Source organism: Lepidochelys kempii, chromosome 3 (genome assembly GCF_965140285.1).
Source record: "Lepidochelys kempii isolate rLepKem1 chromosome 3, rLepKem1.hap1, whole genome shotgun sequence".
Classification (NCBI taxonomy): domain Eukaryota; kingdom Metazoa; phylum Chordata; order Testudines; family Cheloniidae; genus Lepidochelys; species Lepidochelys kempii.
This window is the reverse complement of record NC_136382.1, coordinates 92514919-92533901: the sequence shown is the minus strand read 5'-3', so window position 1 is coordinate 92533901 and position 18983 is coordinate 92514919. Positions and strand designations below refer to the sequence as shown.

The window sequence follows — 18983 nt, the reverse complement described above, 5'->3', positions numbered from 1 at the left end:
GGAGAACACTGCAACCTCTCTGGTCACTCAGTAACTGACTTAAAGGCGGCAATTTTGCAACAGAAAAGCTTCAAAAACAGACTCCAATGAAAAACTACTGAACTGGAATTAATTTGCAAACTAGATACCATTAACTTGGGCTTGAACAGAGACTGGGAGTGGCTGGGTCATTACACAAATTGAATCTATTTCCCCATATTAAGTATCCTCACACCTTCTTATCAGCTGTCTGAAATGGGCCATCTTGATTATCACTACAAATGTTTTTTTCTCCTTTTCATCTTAATTAATTAGCTTCTTAGAGTTGGTATGGCAACTTCCACCTTTTCATGTTCTTTGTATGTATATATATATATATCTTCTTAATATATGTTCCATACTATGCATCTGATGAAGTGGGCTGTAGCCCATGAAAGCTTCTGCTTAAATAAATTTGTTAGTCTCTAAGGTGCCACAAATACTCTAAGTTAGCTTTTTTTAAAGTCTTCTATAGCTCTTTAGCTTCCAAGCTCTGCACCTCCCACTCAAGAATTGAGGAACCTGGACCTGAATCTCTTGGCATGCTAGAGGCAAGACTGGTCCTTTGTCTCTTACCACCAGGTTCTCAAGAAAGGATGTGAGTATATTAATCAAAAGCTTTGTTGTACATAATATCATGTATCTCTAGAACAATATTATTGCCTTTGTAACTCCTGATTATTTTACCATTTGATTACTATTCCATTTATCTCAATAAAAGTCTTTAAGGCTACATTTGTCTCAGAGTGAGTGTCCTTGCCATACATCCTGAGGGTCCTTGCAAACTCTGTAGCCTGATTCTGGCACAAGAACCTTATCTTCTGATCATATTAATTGGCGAGCCTATAACCCATATCTAAAATAATATTAACCTCCTAAAATCAGGCAACAGGCTTATGCCTTATCACTTGTAATTACTTAAAATCTATCTGTAGTTAATAAATTTGTTTTATCTAAAGCAGCGTGTTTAGATTCAAGTGTTTGAGAATCTATATTTGAGATGACAAGGCTGGTGCATAATCATTACCCAGCATTGGAATGACGGACTTACTATGGGCTTACACTATTCAGGAGAATATTGAGCAGTGCAAGATGCATATTTCTGGGGAACAAGGCGGGGCTAAGAATATGTGGGTGTTGCCCTGTATGTAATTCATGGAGGGCTGGGAGAGCATTCATGTATTCAGCTGGGAGTGAATATATGAGTTGAAGGCTCTGTGTGATCAAAACCTGGAGAGGTGGTAGTTCATCAGCAAATCAGTGTAAGAGGCATCCCAGGCTAGAGAACTAAGGGGACACCATTGTTCAACAGTCCAATTTGTATCCTGGGTAACGTCACACACATAGAGACAGACACAGATATGGCTCTGCACCCTGACTGGCAAAGCACCAATCAGCTCAAGCCCAGCCCAGCAGGGGGAAGATAGAGATGTCAGGGATAACCCAGACTGAATCTGTGAGCTGGATCTCAGTACAGTTCCCTGTAATTTTACAAAAGTCAGTGAGATTGAGACGGGGTGTGTGTGTGGGGGAACACTGTAAGGGAGGAATCACAGACTGGAGGCCAAATGACTTCAGGAGGTGTACTGCATCACTGAACCAGAGACACTGTGTGAGCCTAACAGTTACAGTAATTGTCAAGTTTTCTTCTTTCTCATTTGAAGTTGTGTATGTGCTCAATAGTGTGGATGCTGTAACAATTTGATGTAGTACAACTGTTTTATTTAATTGTCAATATAATACGCAGGGTGAGCATACTTGAAAGCTGAAGATCTCCAATTGTCAGAAATCCCAATTCTTGTATTTATTTTGTATGTAAGGTATTATATCTCTGAATTTAGGCCCTGTTATAGTCTTCATTTTAAAGGAAAATATCTCTATTTGCTGATATTAGCCTAGTTAGGGTACAGTGTAACTGCTGTGCTGTAATGGTTTATCTTTGTAGTGTTATTTCTAAAAAGGAATTTGAAATTAACTGTTTGTGCATGTAACTGTCTTATGGTAAAGACTGGTACTGGATTCCTAAGAAGAGAAAGAAAGTGAATCCTATTATTTCCACTTTTAGTATTTGGAAAGGTTCCTTAAAAAAAATCCAGCTTTAGTCTTTTGCAAGGATAAGAATTCATGATCTGTGCAAATACTCAGAGTGAGGAACTGTGTAGCACAGAATTGGTAAGTAAATTGATTTAGTTCACAACAACACTTCCCTGCTTGTACTTGACAGTCCCCTGCTTACACATTCTTAGTGACAAGATCACACTGGAAGCTCATGTTCAGTTGGTTATTCATACCATGACTCCTAAATCCTTTTCAGAGTCACTGCTTTTCAGAATATGGTCTCCCATCTTGTAAATATGAGCTGTCTTCCTTGTTCCTAGACTTATGACCTTGCCTTTGGCTCTTGCATGTAGTTCAGATGAACTAAGTTTAGCAAGCATGTCAGACTGCTCTCTAGAACTTGACTGTCATTATTTAGTACTCCACCAATTTTTATCATTTGTGACGTTTACCAGCAATAACACTTACTTCCAGACAACACATGGAGAATGAGGGAGAGATTTGTATTTTGTATGAATATTATATGTACCTCAGTTTACCTGCTTGACACTGAGTGCTGACATACAGAGTTAAATGGGAGAACAAGTAGGAAACAAAACAATGACAGAGGTAAGACACCTCCAGAGAATAGCAAAGGCCCTGAAGAGAACAAGGGGCCATCATCAGTTGGGAAATGCCTACCACCTGCCTGGTTAATAGGTTTATTTTCTCAAGGCTAGTGCCGAGGATCAAAGGGATGCTAAACTGTTTTTAAAACTCTTACTTGGAGCAAAGGAGGGGTGAACAAGTAGCAACTTCTTGGTGAGAGATGTTGGGGTGCAAGTTACTGTGAGAGATAGCCTACTGCCCTCTTCCAGTTCACTCTCCTACCTCAGATATGGAGGCAGCTGGGTTAAGTTGAGCTTACCAAAACTTGCAACAAAAGGATAAAGTTTAGGTTAGACCAAATACCTACATACATTTGTCTTAACCTTTTTCTTTGTTTGCACTGCACTTTTGGATGAATAAACAATATGCTTGCTTTGATTTAAAACTGCTTTGAGTCATTTTAATCAGCTCCTAGACACAGATTCTTGAAAAGTTTTCTTGCAGGAGCCAAATGCAGGTGGGCCTGTTATGTTTTAGATGGTGGGAAACAGAGTAACCCACTCATCAAGTGCCTGAGTGGTTAAACTATGAGTTTCCACACTTGAGAGAGGTGAAGGAAGCCAGGCCTGTCACCTGAAGGGTGCATTTGAGAGAAATTGCAGTGGGGTCCAAAGTGTAACTTGTCCTGTAACTATAACCTTGTTAAAAGGATTGAATAGGCCTGGCCTGAAAAAAGAGCATTCTGGACCATCACTACTATTTAAGATTTATGGATTAGCTCGTTTAATCACTTTCACAAGTGCCACATTGCTTCTGTTCAGTGCTACTATTTTAATCAGAATGTTGTGCAATACTTAGACAAATACTGTACCACAACTAGGTCTGATGGCAGCACTGTTAATTTTTATGAGCTACCCTGTTAACATTTATCAAGCAGTAAGATGTTCTCTCCTCTAGCAATCAGTCTGCAACTGTAACAGGTCCAGAGCTCTTCCACAGGGAAAAAGGGCTGGAAAGTTATTTCTATCTGAAGGTTGAGAGCGTGGGGCCCAGTTCCTGCCCGTGCGTGGTACGGCTTTCTCTGAAGACTCACAGAGGCGAGGCTCTGAGGCCAGCAAATGCTGGGGCAGTTGCAGAACTTTTGATCGTGCAGGGGCAGCACCGCGCAGAACCACGTGCGGCTGCGGGAGATGAAAAAGAACAAGGTGGGAATAGGAAGCGCGCCACCTGCTGCTGGAAGGGGAAGGGAGCAAGTGAGCGAAGAGGTCGAGGAAGGGGGCAGGAGGAGTGGACACGGCGCTTATGCACCTGCTGCTCGGGTACAGCGCGCAGCGCGCGCACCAGCAGCCAGGAAGACTCGGGGGGCAGTGGAACAGCGCGCGCCCGCCTGCGGCCCAGCGCATATGCACCGGCTTGGGGGGGGGGGGGGGAGATAGGAGGGGAGAGTTTTCCAGCTGCTACGCATGCGCGTGGCTCCGGTTGCTTCGCACCTGTGGAGGCTCAGACGGACAGGGCCGGGAGTGAGCAGCCGGAAGTGACGACATTGCTTAGCGTAAACAGTGCCGCCGGAGCCTGGTAACCGAGTGGCGGCCGCAGCAACAGTCGCCGGCTCCTCCGCGCGGCCGGGCGGGGCGAAGCGGCAGCTCTGCCCCGCGCTCCCGAGGGTAGCGTTTGTCAGGGGGGCCTTTCGGCCACCCCGGCACCGGGCGAGGGAAGCGGCTGCGTGGCCCGCTTGCTGCCCCGCCGCGAGCAGGAGGCGGCAGCGGTCGCTGGTGCGCAGATTCTCCCCCGCCCGGGGGCCGCGTCCCCGCCGCCGCCCCGCGCACCTAGCGGAGGGGGCGGATGGTGTGAGGGAGGCGGGACCGGAGCCACGGCCGCGGGGGGGGGGGGGCTGAAGGAGCACGCTCCGCCAGTGACCCTGGCAGCGTGCGCGGTCAGTGCGCCGCGGCATCGCCCCCCACCCGGTCGCTTTCCTGGAAAGCGGAGCGGGAGGGGTAGCCGGGTCTCGCTGTGAAGATGGCGACCCCCGGGATGAGCTGGCAGCAGCATTACTACGGCAGCGGCGGCGGCTCCTCAGCCAGCGCTGGGAAATTCGTCGCGTCCGGTTCCCAGCCGGGGCTCAGCGTGGAGTACAGCCAAGATCTGCACCTCAAAATGAGCAAGAAAATAGCCCAGCTCACCAAGGTAAGCGTATCCCCCCCCCCCCCCCCCCCAACTCTCCAACCGTGTCGTGTCTCCTGCTGCGAGCTGCTCTCCGGGTGAAAGGAGGAGGTCGCTCAGCGCTCTTTCGTCTCCTGCAAGCCCCATTCTTCCGCCTGAGAGGGGCAAAACTGGCTTCAAATTCCCATTTAGATGGAGATCTTCCAGTGATTAAAACCTGGTGGATTAGTCCCTTTTAAAAGCTGCATGTGATTGGCTGCTTATTGCAGTGTTACCTCAGTTCCCCCGGGGTAGAATCCACAATGTGTTTTTCACCGAATAGATAATGGCATTTATGCAGGTTTTGACGTCTGTTGAAGGTGAAATCCTAAAGCAAAGGATGACAGCCAGAGAGACAAATAGTTTTAGTTTCAAAACGTGACGTGAAAAATGCGTTTGGAAAGCTATAAAGTGAGTCCATTAAACTGTGCTTGTGTACATAGTTTTTCCTGTATAACTGTCTGGGTTTAGGGAAATTGACACTGACTGACTGGATTTTATATTTGTACTCTAAAATTTACAGGGTTTAAAAAAACCCCTTCATTTGCATAGAAGTGAACAAGCCATTTTAGGTGATTTTTTTTTCAAATAAACTTGGAACTAGTTTTGCTTTTTATTAAGAACTTATTTTTAATATCTGTTATTTTGAGTGTCCCTTGACAATGAATTAACTGTCTTAAGTAATGATTTTGGAGGGAAGAAGGGAAAATATCAGTTTTGTCTCACTGATTTAACAGCCTTCATGACAGGATCCTAAGCCCTGTAAGAGGATACTGTAGTATACATACATTTTGTTAAAAGCTGATATTTTAAAGGAACACTGTCAAGATTAGTAGACTGAAGGGTGACAGACTCTACTGTAGCTATGATTTGCATATTCAGAATAACTTTTTACAAATGCATGATTCAATTCTGTAATTTTCCTTGGTTTGAAAAAGAATCACAATTCATAAAATACACAGACAGCTTTGCATGAGGGAAATACACAATGTGTACTGGAGGGAAAGTAATTGGTAATGAGCCATTTAAAGCTTCATATAGCTTATATTTAAACAAGAAGTTGAAAAACCTGTAAGTAATAAACATATTAGTATCTTTCAAATATCTGCTAAGCTGAAGGAAGAAAACGTTTCATCTCAGTTCAGCTCGTTTGCTGAACAGAAATAGAGAATTTTTTGCAGGAAGTTTATGGTGGTCATGCAGGCCATACCAAATTGTCTGTGTATATAGTTTTTGAATGAAATAAAGGCAAATTCTTACTAGAGTCAGTTAATGTAGACAGCATAGTATGCTACTTCTGTTGGAAAACAAATTATTTTGACAAGTCAGACTTTATTTCTTTGACCTCAGTTAGGGAAGGATCAGAGCCTTCCTTAGGAAGAAGAAAAGGAGGACTTGTGGCACCTTAGAGACTAACACATTTATTTGAGCATAAGCTTTCGTGAGCTACAGCTCACTTCATTGGATGCATTCAGCTGTAGCTCACGAAAGCTTATGCTCAAATAAACGTTAGTCTCTAAGGTGCCACAAGTCCTCCTTTTCTTTTTGCAAATACAGACTAACATGGCTGCTACTCTGAAACCTTCCTTAGGAAGTTATTTTTCACTCTGAGTGAAATACAGTTCAACTAGTCAAATAACTGCTATAGTTAAGCTTATTTTCTACATATCTTACTGAAAACTTGAATTGTGGTTTAAAACTAAGATAATACAATTAGTTTTTATCTTTGGTCACCATGTATGAAGAGTGTTCAGGTGACGCTTAATTTGGCTTACAACACTTTTAGGAATTTAAGTTGTGGTAGGTATGTGAGAATATTTGTACAGACTAATTCTCATATGTGTACAATTTTAGGTTTATTTCCTTTTCTTATTTCAGTAGTTGTCATCAGAAGCATATTTCATTTCCATGTTAAAATAGATGCATGGCCTTTTGAGTTCCCTGTCATTGGACATATGCTAAATATTCTGAAGAAAGAAACGACATACTTGTGGCACCTTTAGAGACTAACAAATTTATTTGAGGATACAATTAACTTAGGCTTGAATAAAGACTGGGAGTGGATGGGTCATTACACAAAGTAAAACTATTTCCCCATGCTTACCCCCCCCCCCCACACACACACTGTTCCTCAGATGTTCTTGTAAACTATTGGAAATGGCCCACACTGATCATCACTACAGAAGGTGTCTTCCCCCCCACCCCCCCTCCTGCTGGTAATAGCTCACCTTACCTGATCACTCTCCTTACAGTGTGTATGGTAACACCCATTGTTTCATGTTCTCTGTGTATATAAATCTTCCCACTGTATTTTTCACTGAATGCATCCGATGAAGTGAGCTGTAGCTCACCAAAGCTTATGCACAAATAAATTTTAGTCTCTAAGTACTCCTTTTCTTTTTGTGGATACAGACTAACACGGCTGCTACCCTGAAACCTATATATTCTGAGGTACTCAAAGCATTGAAGTAGCTCTGCATTCAGGGATTTTGTGCATGTAAATATTCAGAAATGTGGTGTATTCTAGTCTTCGCCCTAATGTCTTTCAGCACAGTAGTTTATCAAAACTAATACTTCAGTTTATTTTAAGGTTCATCTTGCTATAAGATGAACCCAATAATACATTACATTGGCACCTTAGAGACTTAACACATTTATTTGAGCATAAGCTTTCGTGAGCTACAGCTCACTTCGTGGTAGCAGGATCCACACAGCTAGGTAGTGTGTGGCAAGCTATTGTGCTATAGGTTTACACAGCATAAACCAACTTTCTACATAATCTCTGTATAGGCAAGCCTAACAGCCCTGGTCCTGCAAAGATTTGTGTGGGCACTTTTACAGGTCAGGTGTTCATATTTGTTTGCTGGCAATACTGTGAGGTTCTACTGGCTGCTTTTTTTTTCCTTTTCCTTTTCTTTTCTTTTTTTTTTTTTGTAATAGAAAGACTCTTGTTCCAGAGTGGAAGTTTTGCAGGGGAGTGAGTTCTAGATTAAAGGGGTAGCTGTGTTAGTCTGATTTATTCGGGCATAAGCTTTCGTGCGTAAATAAAGAACAACAACAGTTCTTTAGATGCATGAAGTGACTAGAGTAGAGGAACTCACAGAAATTGACATGTCACTAGCCCCGTGTCACTGGAGTAAACCAGGAGGGCTCACTGCTGGTGTGATAATGTAACAGCTGTGATCAGTTTCTTAGGTAGCAAGGTCCCACACCTTTTAGGGCGGTAGGTCAAAAACACCTTAAACTCCATCCATAAGCTACTTGGAAACCAGTGCAAACTGTGGAACACTGATATTATTATTTGTAGTAGTATTTCAGCACTTTGGAGCTCCAGGTATTGACCAGGACCCCATTATGCTAGGTGCTGTACATCCACAGAACAGTCTGTCTTTGCCCCAAAGAGCTTACAATTTAAGTACTTTTTCCTTAAAGTGAACAGACATATTGAACTGTTGTACGGCTTGCATCTGAGAATATGCAGACATCTTTGTACGTGATTGAAGAATTAAAGAAAGGTCCAAGTGACCTTAAAATTATAAGTTCAAGACAGAGCCATAAAATCATCTTAAATTGTAATCCAGGTGTTCAGGTGCTTTTTAGGGCTAGAACTGCTATGCATTCATCAGTACAGGATAACAGTAACTTGTGTTTTTTATTCAGCCTGTTCCAAGCAAACTAATACTTTCTTTTTTCTTTCTCCACAGCAAGCAGAGATTTCATGCTGCTTTGATATTTGGCACGCAGTTGGTCAGATGTACATATGCAATCACATATAATCACAGATTATTTCTTGATGGCATGCTTTAATTTTGTTGTTAGATACTATTTTATCTTCTAAACTGGTACACAGATCTTTTGAAGTGCCTAGAAATAAGGAGCTTAAGCCAAATAGGAAGGACTAAAATTGCTTCAGCCACGATTTACCATAAATCTCCTGCATGTTATTGGGCAAGGTTTTTTTTTGTTTTTAAAAAGAGTTGCATTTGTTACTACTGTCTGACCTATATTTTCCCCTTATGTACTTTCAATACTAAGTATTTCAGAATTTTCAAGATATTGGTATGCTAACTTAGAGAAAGCTAACATCTTCAAAAGTGCCTAAGTATAAGATTTTTTCAGGGGCAGAACTAGAACCTGGGTCTGCGGGATGACTCTCACCTCCATACTGCTGCCATGGTAGAGCCACATGCATTACCACATAGACCCTCTGGAAATGAGCATCACAGGTAGTACCACCTCAGAAGGTTGGATTGACAATTTCAGTCATGGCGCCTGATTGGTCCATGCACCTTACTTAAGCTCAGGAGGATTCCAGGATATGTCAGTGCAATGAGGTAGACATCTCCCCCCAGCCAACTGTACCATCATACCTGCATCTTGGCTTACTTTTGGACTTGTGACCCCAGCTCGCACCCGTGGCTTTAGTACTTGGAGTCTGACTTCTGCTTTGCCCCATGACTTGGGTACTTGAATTCTGACTGCAGACCCTGGTTTAGCAGGTTGGATCCCACCCCCCTATTATTGGTACTAGGAGCCTGACTCCAGGTCTTAAACTCAGGCTACTGCTTTTGGTCTCCTGCCCCTTTTGACACCAGCCCTGATCACTAGGCATGACCACCCTAACTCTGGTCTTGACACTAAGCAGCTTAAAAAGTGCCTAAAAGTGACCTAGAACCTGAAGATGATGATCTTAATGCAGTGTACTAGTATTTTATTCTTGTGTTTTTTTTCTTAGTCAGGATCAGGGCCCTCATAGGCCTTCCGTAGAGACATAGAAGGAAACAGTTCCTCCCTTGAGGAGTCTGCAATCTAAGAATTGAGTAGTTCTGATAAAGACTTCTGTTAGTAGATTACTGTTTCAGTTGCTTCTCTTTCTCTGGATTTTTTTTTATTGCATCATCAGAGTCCTTCCTTTAAATGCATTAACACATGAAGCAGAAATCTCAATGATCTTGATTTTATATTTATCTTATGAATTATGTGCATACCTGTGGATAAAATACTTTAATCCTTCACTATTATGGTTGGAGCTACAAATTGCATTCGGACAAAAGCAAAATCCAAATCATTAGCATTGGCTGAGTCACAGGTAGTTTAGTTGGCTGAAACAAGTCGACGAGATAATTGGACGAAAACCATCTGTTTGTACTTCCATGGGGAGACTTTAGTACTGCAGATTTCCTGAAGTGGAAAATTTACAGGTTAATGGGTACCTACCCTGAGATCTGTATTATGTAAACAGAAGTAATTAGCACTGCTTCAGACAAGCTTGTTATTCAAAAATAAATAAAAAAGCATCTGAAGGCCAACTACTAGTTAAAATGGTATGAAAGTTGGTCAACTCTCCCTAAACATTTAACATTTTTCTATTCTAGGCTTCTTTGTGCTTGGCCCAATGACTGACGTGAAGTTAAAATATTAGCTAGCAACCAGATCTTCTCATGGAAGAACAGTAAACTCTCTCTTTTCCTAAACCGTTAGAATTCCTTTCTGCGTTTGTCATCAAGACTAAATATTGTCAAAACCTCTTTAGTAATCCTTTTTTCCTTCACTGCCCTGTTGGTGGAAAAAGGGTTAGGATTCAAGAGTCCAAAACTTGATAGTGGCACTAAAGTAGGCTCCTGGAACTTCTTTAATACAGGAAGCATTCCTTTTGGGATTTTTTTGTTGATGGAGCAGGGTTAGTGGAGAAAATTTAGATATTGATATCCTGATCATTCTGTCCTCAGACCAGTATTTAAATGGTTAGTTTTCTTTGACCTAATAAACTGTTAAAAACAACTTTAGTGCTGAAGTTAAGACGTGGGACGGGTTCAGTCACGGAGACCCCCTTGGGACTTTCACCTGACGTGCTGGAATTACATCTGAGCCCGTTTTCCCTGCCAGCCTGGGACTCCAGAACTTTGCCTTGTTGAGCCAGACACGCTAGCCTGTTGCAACACAGACCCAGGCCTGGTCCACGCCCCCAAAGCTGCAGACTTTAACTAAAAATTGCTCAGCAGGTTACTTACCTCCAGCACCCATTCATCCAGTGGGATCCAAACCCCAAATAAATCAGTTTTGTTTTGTATAAAGCTTATACAGGGTAAACTCATAAATTGTCCGCCCTCTATAAGACTAATAGAGAGAGATGCACAGCTGTTTGCTCCCCCAGGTGTTAATCGCTTACTCTGGGTTTATTAATAAACAAAAGTGATTTTATTAAGTCTAAAAAGTAGGATTTAAGTGGTTTCAAGTAATAGACAGAAGAAAGTAAGTCACCAAACAAAATAAAGCAAAAACAAGCAAATTTAAGCCTAATATATTTCAGAAACTGATTACAGGTAAAATCTCACCCTCAGAGATGTTCCAATAAGCTTCTCTCTCAGACTAGACTTCTTCCTAGTCTGGGCCCATTCCTTTCCCCTGGTGCAGTTCTTGTTAGTTCCAGCAAACATCTTAGGTGGAAAGCAGGGGTGTTCTCATGACTGGCAGCCCCCTTTGTTCTCTTCCACCCCCTTTTATAGCTTTGGCACAAGGCAGGAATCTATTGTCTCTTTGGGTCCCCACCCCTCTTTCAGAATGGAAAGGCACCAGGTTTAAGATGGATTCCAGTATCAGGTGACATGTTCACATGTCCTGTGAGACCCCAGCCTCCATTCTTCCAAGGCTGGCCTGCACAAACCCAGGAAGCAAAAAGAAAAGGAGTACTTGTGGCACCTTAAAATTTATTTGAGCATAAGCTTTCGTGAGCTACAGCTCATGAAGTGAGCTGTAGCTCACATAAATTGGTTAGTCTCTAAAGTGCCACAAGTACTCCTTTTCTTTTTGCGAATGCAGACTAACACTGCTGTTACTCTGAAACCCAGGAAGGTTTGCAAGTAAACAGACCATTTACAACCAATTGTCCTAGTCAATGGGAACCATCAAGCTTCCAGACCACTATTAATGGCCCACACTTTGCATAATTACAGTAGGACCTCAAAGTTATACTTCATATTCCTAGTTTGAGTTACAGGAATGATACATTCATACAAATAGGATGAAGACACTCAGTAGATTATAAGCTTTATAATGATACCTTACAAGAGACCTTATGCGTAATGCATATTCCAGTTAGGTTATATTCACACTCGTAAGCGCATTTCCATAAAACATTATGGAGTGCAACATCACAGCATGTTAATCTTTAAGGGTGTCTGGGATAAAGCTGGATTATAAATAGACAATAAGGAAAACCTGTGGGCTCATAAAGAGGTGATCTTAATATTTGTTTCAAATTAGTCAGTTCCCGTAAAGGAACATATGGGTAGAGATTCCTGTTGGTCACTCTTTTACATGTGGAATTCCTATTGAAGTTATTGATTCTTTGCTAAGACAGAATGGCAGGCTTTGGTCCAAACATTTCCATAGATATGGTGATATGTTTTTGCCTTTTACCAGTGGTTCGTTCCAGATAAATTCACTGAGCATAGGACATTTGGATATAAAGCTTGACTGCCAGTGGAACCCTTTCAAATCATGAGACTTGACTCTGAGTTTCTGATAGCTGTAACTTAAATTGTATGCTATATAAACAATGAGAGAACAGGGCGTTGCTAAAAGTGAGGTTAGTCTCTGCGGTGGCCTTTATGAAACGTACATTTCATATTCTAAGATTGAAGTTAGAAACTTAAGACTCTACCCAGAAGCAATCTGTAGTTTCTATGACCTTTCCTTTTGTACCTGTCCTTCTGAAAGGTCAAAAGACTGCCTGAATGAAATAATAAATTCTGATTTCTGTCTGTGATTCCAAGTGTGTCAAATACTTCTTCCCTACCCCTCAAGTTAATGCATTAAGCATTAAATATTTAATCTTTGGGAAAGCTTTTCTCTTAGCTGTTCAACAGCCATAAGCATGAGAAAGCTGCTTCATTATTACATGTCCCATGTTAATTCTGAAAATGCTGTTCTGTGACTCTAGATTTTATTTATTTATTTATTTATTGTAATAAAGATACTACTGGACTTCTGCATAGTATAACACTTACCTGTAAACATTTCTGGAACTGCTGTACACACACTTGCTGTCCTGTAACTGTAAATGTTCCAAAGAGATCATTAGGATGTACCCAGTTGCTGTAATATACAGTACATACACACACAAATGGCAGCAAGTCTCAGAGCCCTGGTCAAACTGACTCTAGCTTTCCCTGCAGGGCTAAAAAGAGATGTGTAAATGTTGGGACTTGGGCTGGAGCCCAAGCTGTGAAACTTAGCAAGGAGGGAGGGTCTCAGAGCCCAGTCATAGTCCAAGCCTCAATGTCTACGCTGCTATTTTTAGCCCCACTGTGTGAGCCTGTGTCAGTTGACCCCAGGTCTGAAATTTGCTGTCTTTTTTTTGGTGTGTAGATGTACCCATAGTCTCTCTATTCCACTCCAGTGAGACTTCATATGGGTTACTGTGCCCAGGGCTGGACCTTCAGTCGTGGTTAGATATCGACAAACTGCAGGGAGCTCAAATATACAGAAAAATGCTAAGAGCCATAGGGGTGGAGTGAGTATCATTGCCCAGTAGATAGGTCTCCTGAATCCCAGAATCCAGTTTTGATTTCTGTTCTCAATTCTGCCACTGATGTGCTTGAATTTTGGCAACTCACTTCACTTTTGTATCTTTTTTTTTTTTTTCCTCCTCCTGCCCTTTTCCTGTCTTGTTTATTTAGATGGCAAGTTTTGGGGGCCAGGACTTACTCACCCTCTATTGTACAGTTCCTCTCTTGGGGCTCTAGGCATTAACAGTATTTGTAATCCATGTCATATCCTTCCTAATGAAACAGACAATCCACACAGAAGGCTAAACTGGGGAAGGGAATAGCTCTCCATTTACTACTCCCGTACAGGATGCTTTCTTGTGAGAGTAGATGCCTCATGGTCAAAGCTACCATCCCCCACCTTGCCAGATCATACTTGAGACTTGCAAAGTAGCTTAGGTGTCTGTCAAACTATTATATATTACCAGTACTAATTCTATTCTACTTTGACTCTGTTTGCAGTAATAGCAAGTATTATTGTCTCATTCTCTTCCTTCAATCAAGGAACTAAGACCTATTGAAAGTCTGCTCATATAGGACTAAAAGAGAAACCTCTACTCCTTGAAATGGGGAGGAATGGGAAACCTCCAGATTAGTGTAGTCTGTTTGAAAAATATCTTATAGAATTCTCAAATTGCTGTATTGTTCAAATTACTATTTTTTTTGTTAATTACTATCCCACTGTAGTTTGGCTTTTGTTAATAGAGTTAACATTTTTCTAAGAGTGTTTTAATTTTTAACTTTTTAAACAAACTTATGTCTGCACCTTAGTGTGCATTAAAAATAGCAGTTCAGCATTCCAATATAATCCTAGAATTGCAAGCGAGTGACAAAAATTTGGAGAGTAGGAATTCATAAGAGAACAGATTTGAACATCAATACCACATGGACAAGTCTTGAATAATAAAATGGGAGACTTTAAATGATTTGATACTATTGCAGAAAGGGCAGTGTTAGTATCCTTGTTTTCTTGAACACTAAATACAGAACATATTAAAGATTTCCCTGCAGTGTGTGGTGTTTTACATTTCTTTATCAGTATTTTCCAAAGCATGGGGCATGCCCTTCTGAGGGGTGTGAAGGACTAGCAAGGTGTGTCCATGCTCCACCTGCCTTCCCCTCTCACAAATGTTCTCCAGAGTCTCAGCTTTCCTTTTTTCAAGTTGATGTGTAGCTGTTATGGTTGTGAAGAAAACATTTAAAATTTGACCCTGGGTAACCAATTCACTAATGTTTAATCTGGGTTTGCAGAGAGCCTGAAATAATAATTCTGAAATGTGAACTACCCCATTCATTTCAGTGGAAGTTAACTCAGATACCAGTAATACTTTAAATGTTAGCTTAAACTGTTTCACTCATCAAAAAACATCAGAAAGATCTTTTGAAGGTGAACACAATTCTGCACTGCATGGTTACTCATTTTTGGTTCCACACTTAGGAGGAGGAGGCAGCAGGTCCTGCCACCATCTTCTGAACACATGCAGTATTCCAGCCCAAAACTTCATAGCAGGGCCATTTAACATGTTGATGTCTTAGTATTACTTGGATGGCAATATCTATTATGATGATTTAAAAAATAATATTGCAAAGTAATGTTATGTTTCACTTTTAGATACCTAAAATTGAATGCCATTTCCTAAACTACAACTAAATTTCACTTTATTGAACTTTATGTAACACACAGTGTTGAAAAAGGGCATGGTTTAATTTCTGGGGGTTCAACTTTCAAAAATTTTGGTTATTCTGCTCTATAATATATGTAATGACAATTTCATTGCAATATACTGAATAAATCATTCTATTTTCTTTCTACTGTGCATTAAAGCCTTTTTTAAAAATGAGAAATTTTGTGTTAAGAGATGTACTTGGACTTTCTAAGGTAGGATATGCCATATCTATATCTTAGGCCTGGTCTACGCAATGGGGTAAGTCGGCCTAAGTTAAGCAACTCCGCTACATGAATAACAGAGCTGGAGTCGATGTAGCTTAGGTCAACTTACTGTGGTGTCTACGCTGCACTGGGTCGACGGGAGAAATTCTCCCATCAACTTACCTTACACTTCTCGTTTCAGTGGAGTACTGGAGTTGACTTTGGGCTCTGGTGTAGACCTGATCTTAGTATCTTACCTTCTTGACAACCTTAACTATAGTTTCTCTTTATTTTAAATTTCCTTAATGATTTGGAGGGGGTCAGGGTGTGTGTGTGTGTGTGTGTGTGTGTGTGTAATGTATGTATATAAAAAGTAATGTAAGTAATGAAGACAATATATCTTACCTTGAACTTTTTTGAAGTAAGGTGTGTAATGGACTGCTTGGTTACGGCCTTAATTACAGAATTGCTGGTGAAGGTTCTAATGAAGTCCATGGTTTTGCCCCTGTCCTGCTTGAAACAAGTCACTAAAGGAACATCAAAAAACCTACTGGATAGAAAAATTAGTGACTTGGCACTAAGTAGCTAAAACAACATGACATTTCTAATGAGAGTCAAATAACTTTTCTGTTAGTGGCTGATGATTCACTTTGGGGACAGACCGATCAGTTGTTTAGGCTTTCTAAATGCCTTTCAGAGTAAAATACTGTCAGTTCTGAAGTCATATTGGGGTAGATCCTGAGCTACTTCTCCCTGCTTGCTGGAAGAACAGCATGGAGAAACATACATTGTTGCTGTTCGTGATGTACTGTATGTGTGGGTAGAGAGAATTGCAGCCTCTGGAGCTTTCATAAGATGTGCAATCAGAAGAATGTCAAATGTAGAAATTAATTATTGAAAAATATCTGTTTCAGAATTATAGCCAACCTTTGATTGCACTGCTGTGCTGGTTTAATCTAACGCTAACTGATGTGGATTTGCCTCTTTTAATTAACTAGTATTCAGAGAGAGGGAACCCATGTTTTAATATGCAACTTCAGAGGAATCTGTCAGTGTGGATTTAGTATGCCTTTTTGAACTGTAGAGACTGTCTTTTATTTAGTTCATGTGGGAGAACATACAAAGCAGAGGTGATGCATAATGCAAGGTGTTCAGTTTTGTCTATCAAACTGGCTGCTTAGTTTGGCAACTTTAAAATCCCTAGAGGCTCATCAAATTAAAAAGGGATCTGTTATGACAGCTAGATGTAGTAGCCAGAAAGTGGTCATAAGTCTTGAACGTCACATTGTGGGCACAATTTCACAGTACTGATTTATAAAACAGCTTTGTTTTACTTTGTCTACAGAAGTGGTGGTCATTAGTCTGGTACTCAAGTGTAGCACGATGCCACTGGACTGGCTGACAGCAGCAGGTATTTAACCAGGACCTCGGGATCTGTAAGCATTAGCTGCTTCTGCCTGAGCTAAAGAATCCATGTTCTGTAACTCAAAGGCTAAAGGACAGTGTTTCCCAAAGTGTGGTATGCGAAAGGATTTCAAGGGGTACGTGGCAAAATTTTTTTTTACTTTATTATAGTTTTTTAGCAGCAGAAAACAATTCTCTAAAATGTAATACATAAGAATGGTGTACACTTGTACAGTAGAAATATACACACAAGTTTACATTGTAACTAATATAACAACGCGTCCAGTAACATCTAATAGTACAGCAGAGCTGACGCAAACCACGCGTGCATGTTACAGTGGCTCGGGCAATATACTTGCCTTTGTGGCATGTGCAGAAGTCATACTGACGGATAAAAGTGAATAACTACTCATAGTAATCTAAAGATCATAGCAAGTACAAACTTGGTGTGTATTAATATACAATATTTCTCTGTATTAATATACAATATTTACAATGGGTTGCTGGCTAAAAGCGGGAAGTTTGAATACGAATGTTAGTGATGATTATGCCGAAAAATGAAGTGATATGGCTACATCAGACAATTGTGACAACAAAATTAGTGAACCATCTGTAAGTTTATTGAACGTATCAGCTGCAAAGAAAATGAAAAAAGCCCACAAATATGTTGAAGAATATCTTAAACTGGGATTTTCGTGGACTGGAGATGAGGTGGAGCCTGTTCCATTATGTGTGATTTGTTACGAGACTCTCACAAATGAAAGTATGAAATCATCCAACCTAAAATGCCATTTCGATAGCAAACATAAAGAATATAAGGGAAAACGTGTAGAATTGTTCGAAAATAGGCACAAAGATCTCCAAAAGTCCCAGAAAACAATTCGTAATGTGATGGGAGGTGAAAATATGAAAGCTTTGGAAGCTTCATATAGTGTGGTGTACTTAATTGCAAAGTCCAGAGCTGCTGAAGTGATTGGTGAGACATTAGTAAAACCTGCAGCCAAAGTAACGGTGCAAGTGATGATTGGAGATAAGGCTAGCAAAGCTATAGATTGTGTCTCCCTCTCAAATAACACTGTTCATCGTAGAATCACAGATTTGGCCGAAAACGTAAAGCAGCAATTATTGTCAAGAGTACAAAAGAGTCGCTACTATGCACTGCAAGCAGATGAATTAACTGATGTGAATTTAGCTAATCTTTTGTTGTTTGTCAGATAAGAGCTGAATAATTAAGTCCATGATGATATTTTGTTCTGCCAACCTATGCCAACACATACAACTGGAGAAGCTATTTTTAAAGTTATTGATGACTTTATCAAAAACAATTACTTGGATTGGAGTCTTTGTGTTGGAATAAGCACAGATGGCACCCGAGCCATGACTGGTTTGAAGAAAGGAGTTGTTGCACATGTTCAGGCTGTTTCGCCAGAAGCAAAATTGACTCATTGTTGCATTCACAGGGAAGCATTCTCCACCCAGAAAATGCAGGCAGATCTAAAGCAAGTACTGGATGAAGCTGTGAAAATAATCAATTTTGTGAAAGGCCGCCCTCTGGACGCCCAGTTATTTTCTCAGGTTTGTGATGAGATGGGCAGTGATTACACACAACTCCTATTTCACGCTGAAGTGTGTTGGCTTTCGTATGTAAAAGTTCTGAATCGCCTGTTTGAGCTGCGAGGAGAACTGCAAGGGTTTTTTTTTTTTTTTAGATGAAACCTTTAACCTGCGAGACCGTATACACGACTGGAAATGGCTGTGCAAACTAGCATATATTGCAGATATCTTTGCTCTTTTAAACAACCTCAGTCTATCCTTGCAAGGGAAACTCATATCCATATTCCACATTCAAGACAAAGTGAGCGCCATGGTTGCGAAATTGAAACTGTGGCATAAACGTCTTAGTCGTCATGACCTGGATTCCTTTCCATATCTTTATAACTTAGTAATAAACTTGACTAAGGAACTGGATAGTGATGTGTTGCAAACCATGAAGCAGCATTTGGAAAGCTTGCAGAAAGATCTTCGTAACTATTTCCCTGAACTGGATGGCACCTTTGAATGGATAAGGAACGCTTTAATCATCAATGTTCAAACTTTGCCAAATAACTTCTCTGCTTCAGAAGAACAGCCTTGGAGCTGGATTCAAGTAGCTCCCTGAAAACAAAATTTGAGCAAAATACACTGAAGTCATTTCGGTTGGGGGTTAGCTCTGAATATCCAGCTCTATCGGACAAAGCTGTCAAGTATCTTCTGCCCTTTCCCACCTCGTATTTGTGCGAGATCGGTTTATCTGCGCT

The 18983-nt window shown here is 40.8% G+C and overlaps 1 protein-coding gene across 9 annotated transcripts in view; it reads left to right on the top strand.

Annotated features, from left to right (window-relative positions):
- Positions 1–4210: 4210 nt before the first annotated feature.
- Positions 4211–18983, top strand: part of FAM184A (family with sequence similarity 184 member A) — a 167950-nt gene continuing 153177 nt past the window's right edge. For 3 of the 9 annotated variants that reach the window (XM_073337169.2, XM_078852180.1, XM_078852178.1), the window contains exon 1: positions 4214–4848. In XM_073337169.2, the coding sequence (XP_073193270.2) occupies positions 4681–4848 (168 nt within the window). In that variant the 5' untranslated portion in view covers positions 4214–4680. Of the gene's footprint in view, positions 4849–18983 lie in introns of all 9 variants that reach the window. The other 6 variants (XM_078852182.1, XM_078852184.1, XM_078852183.1 and 3 more) reach the window with 4 other exon arrangements.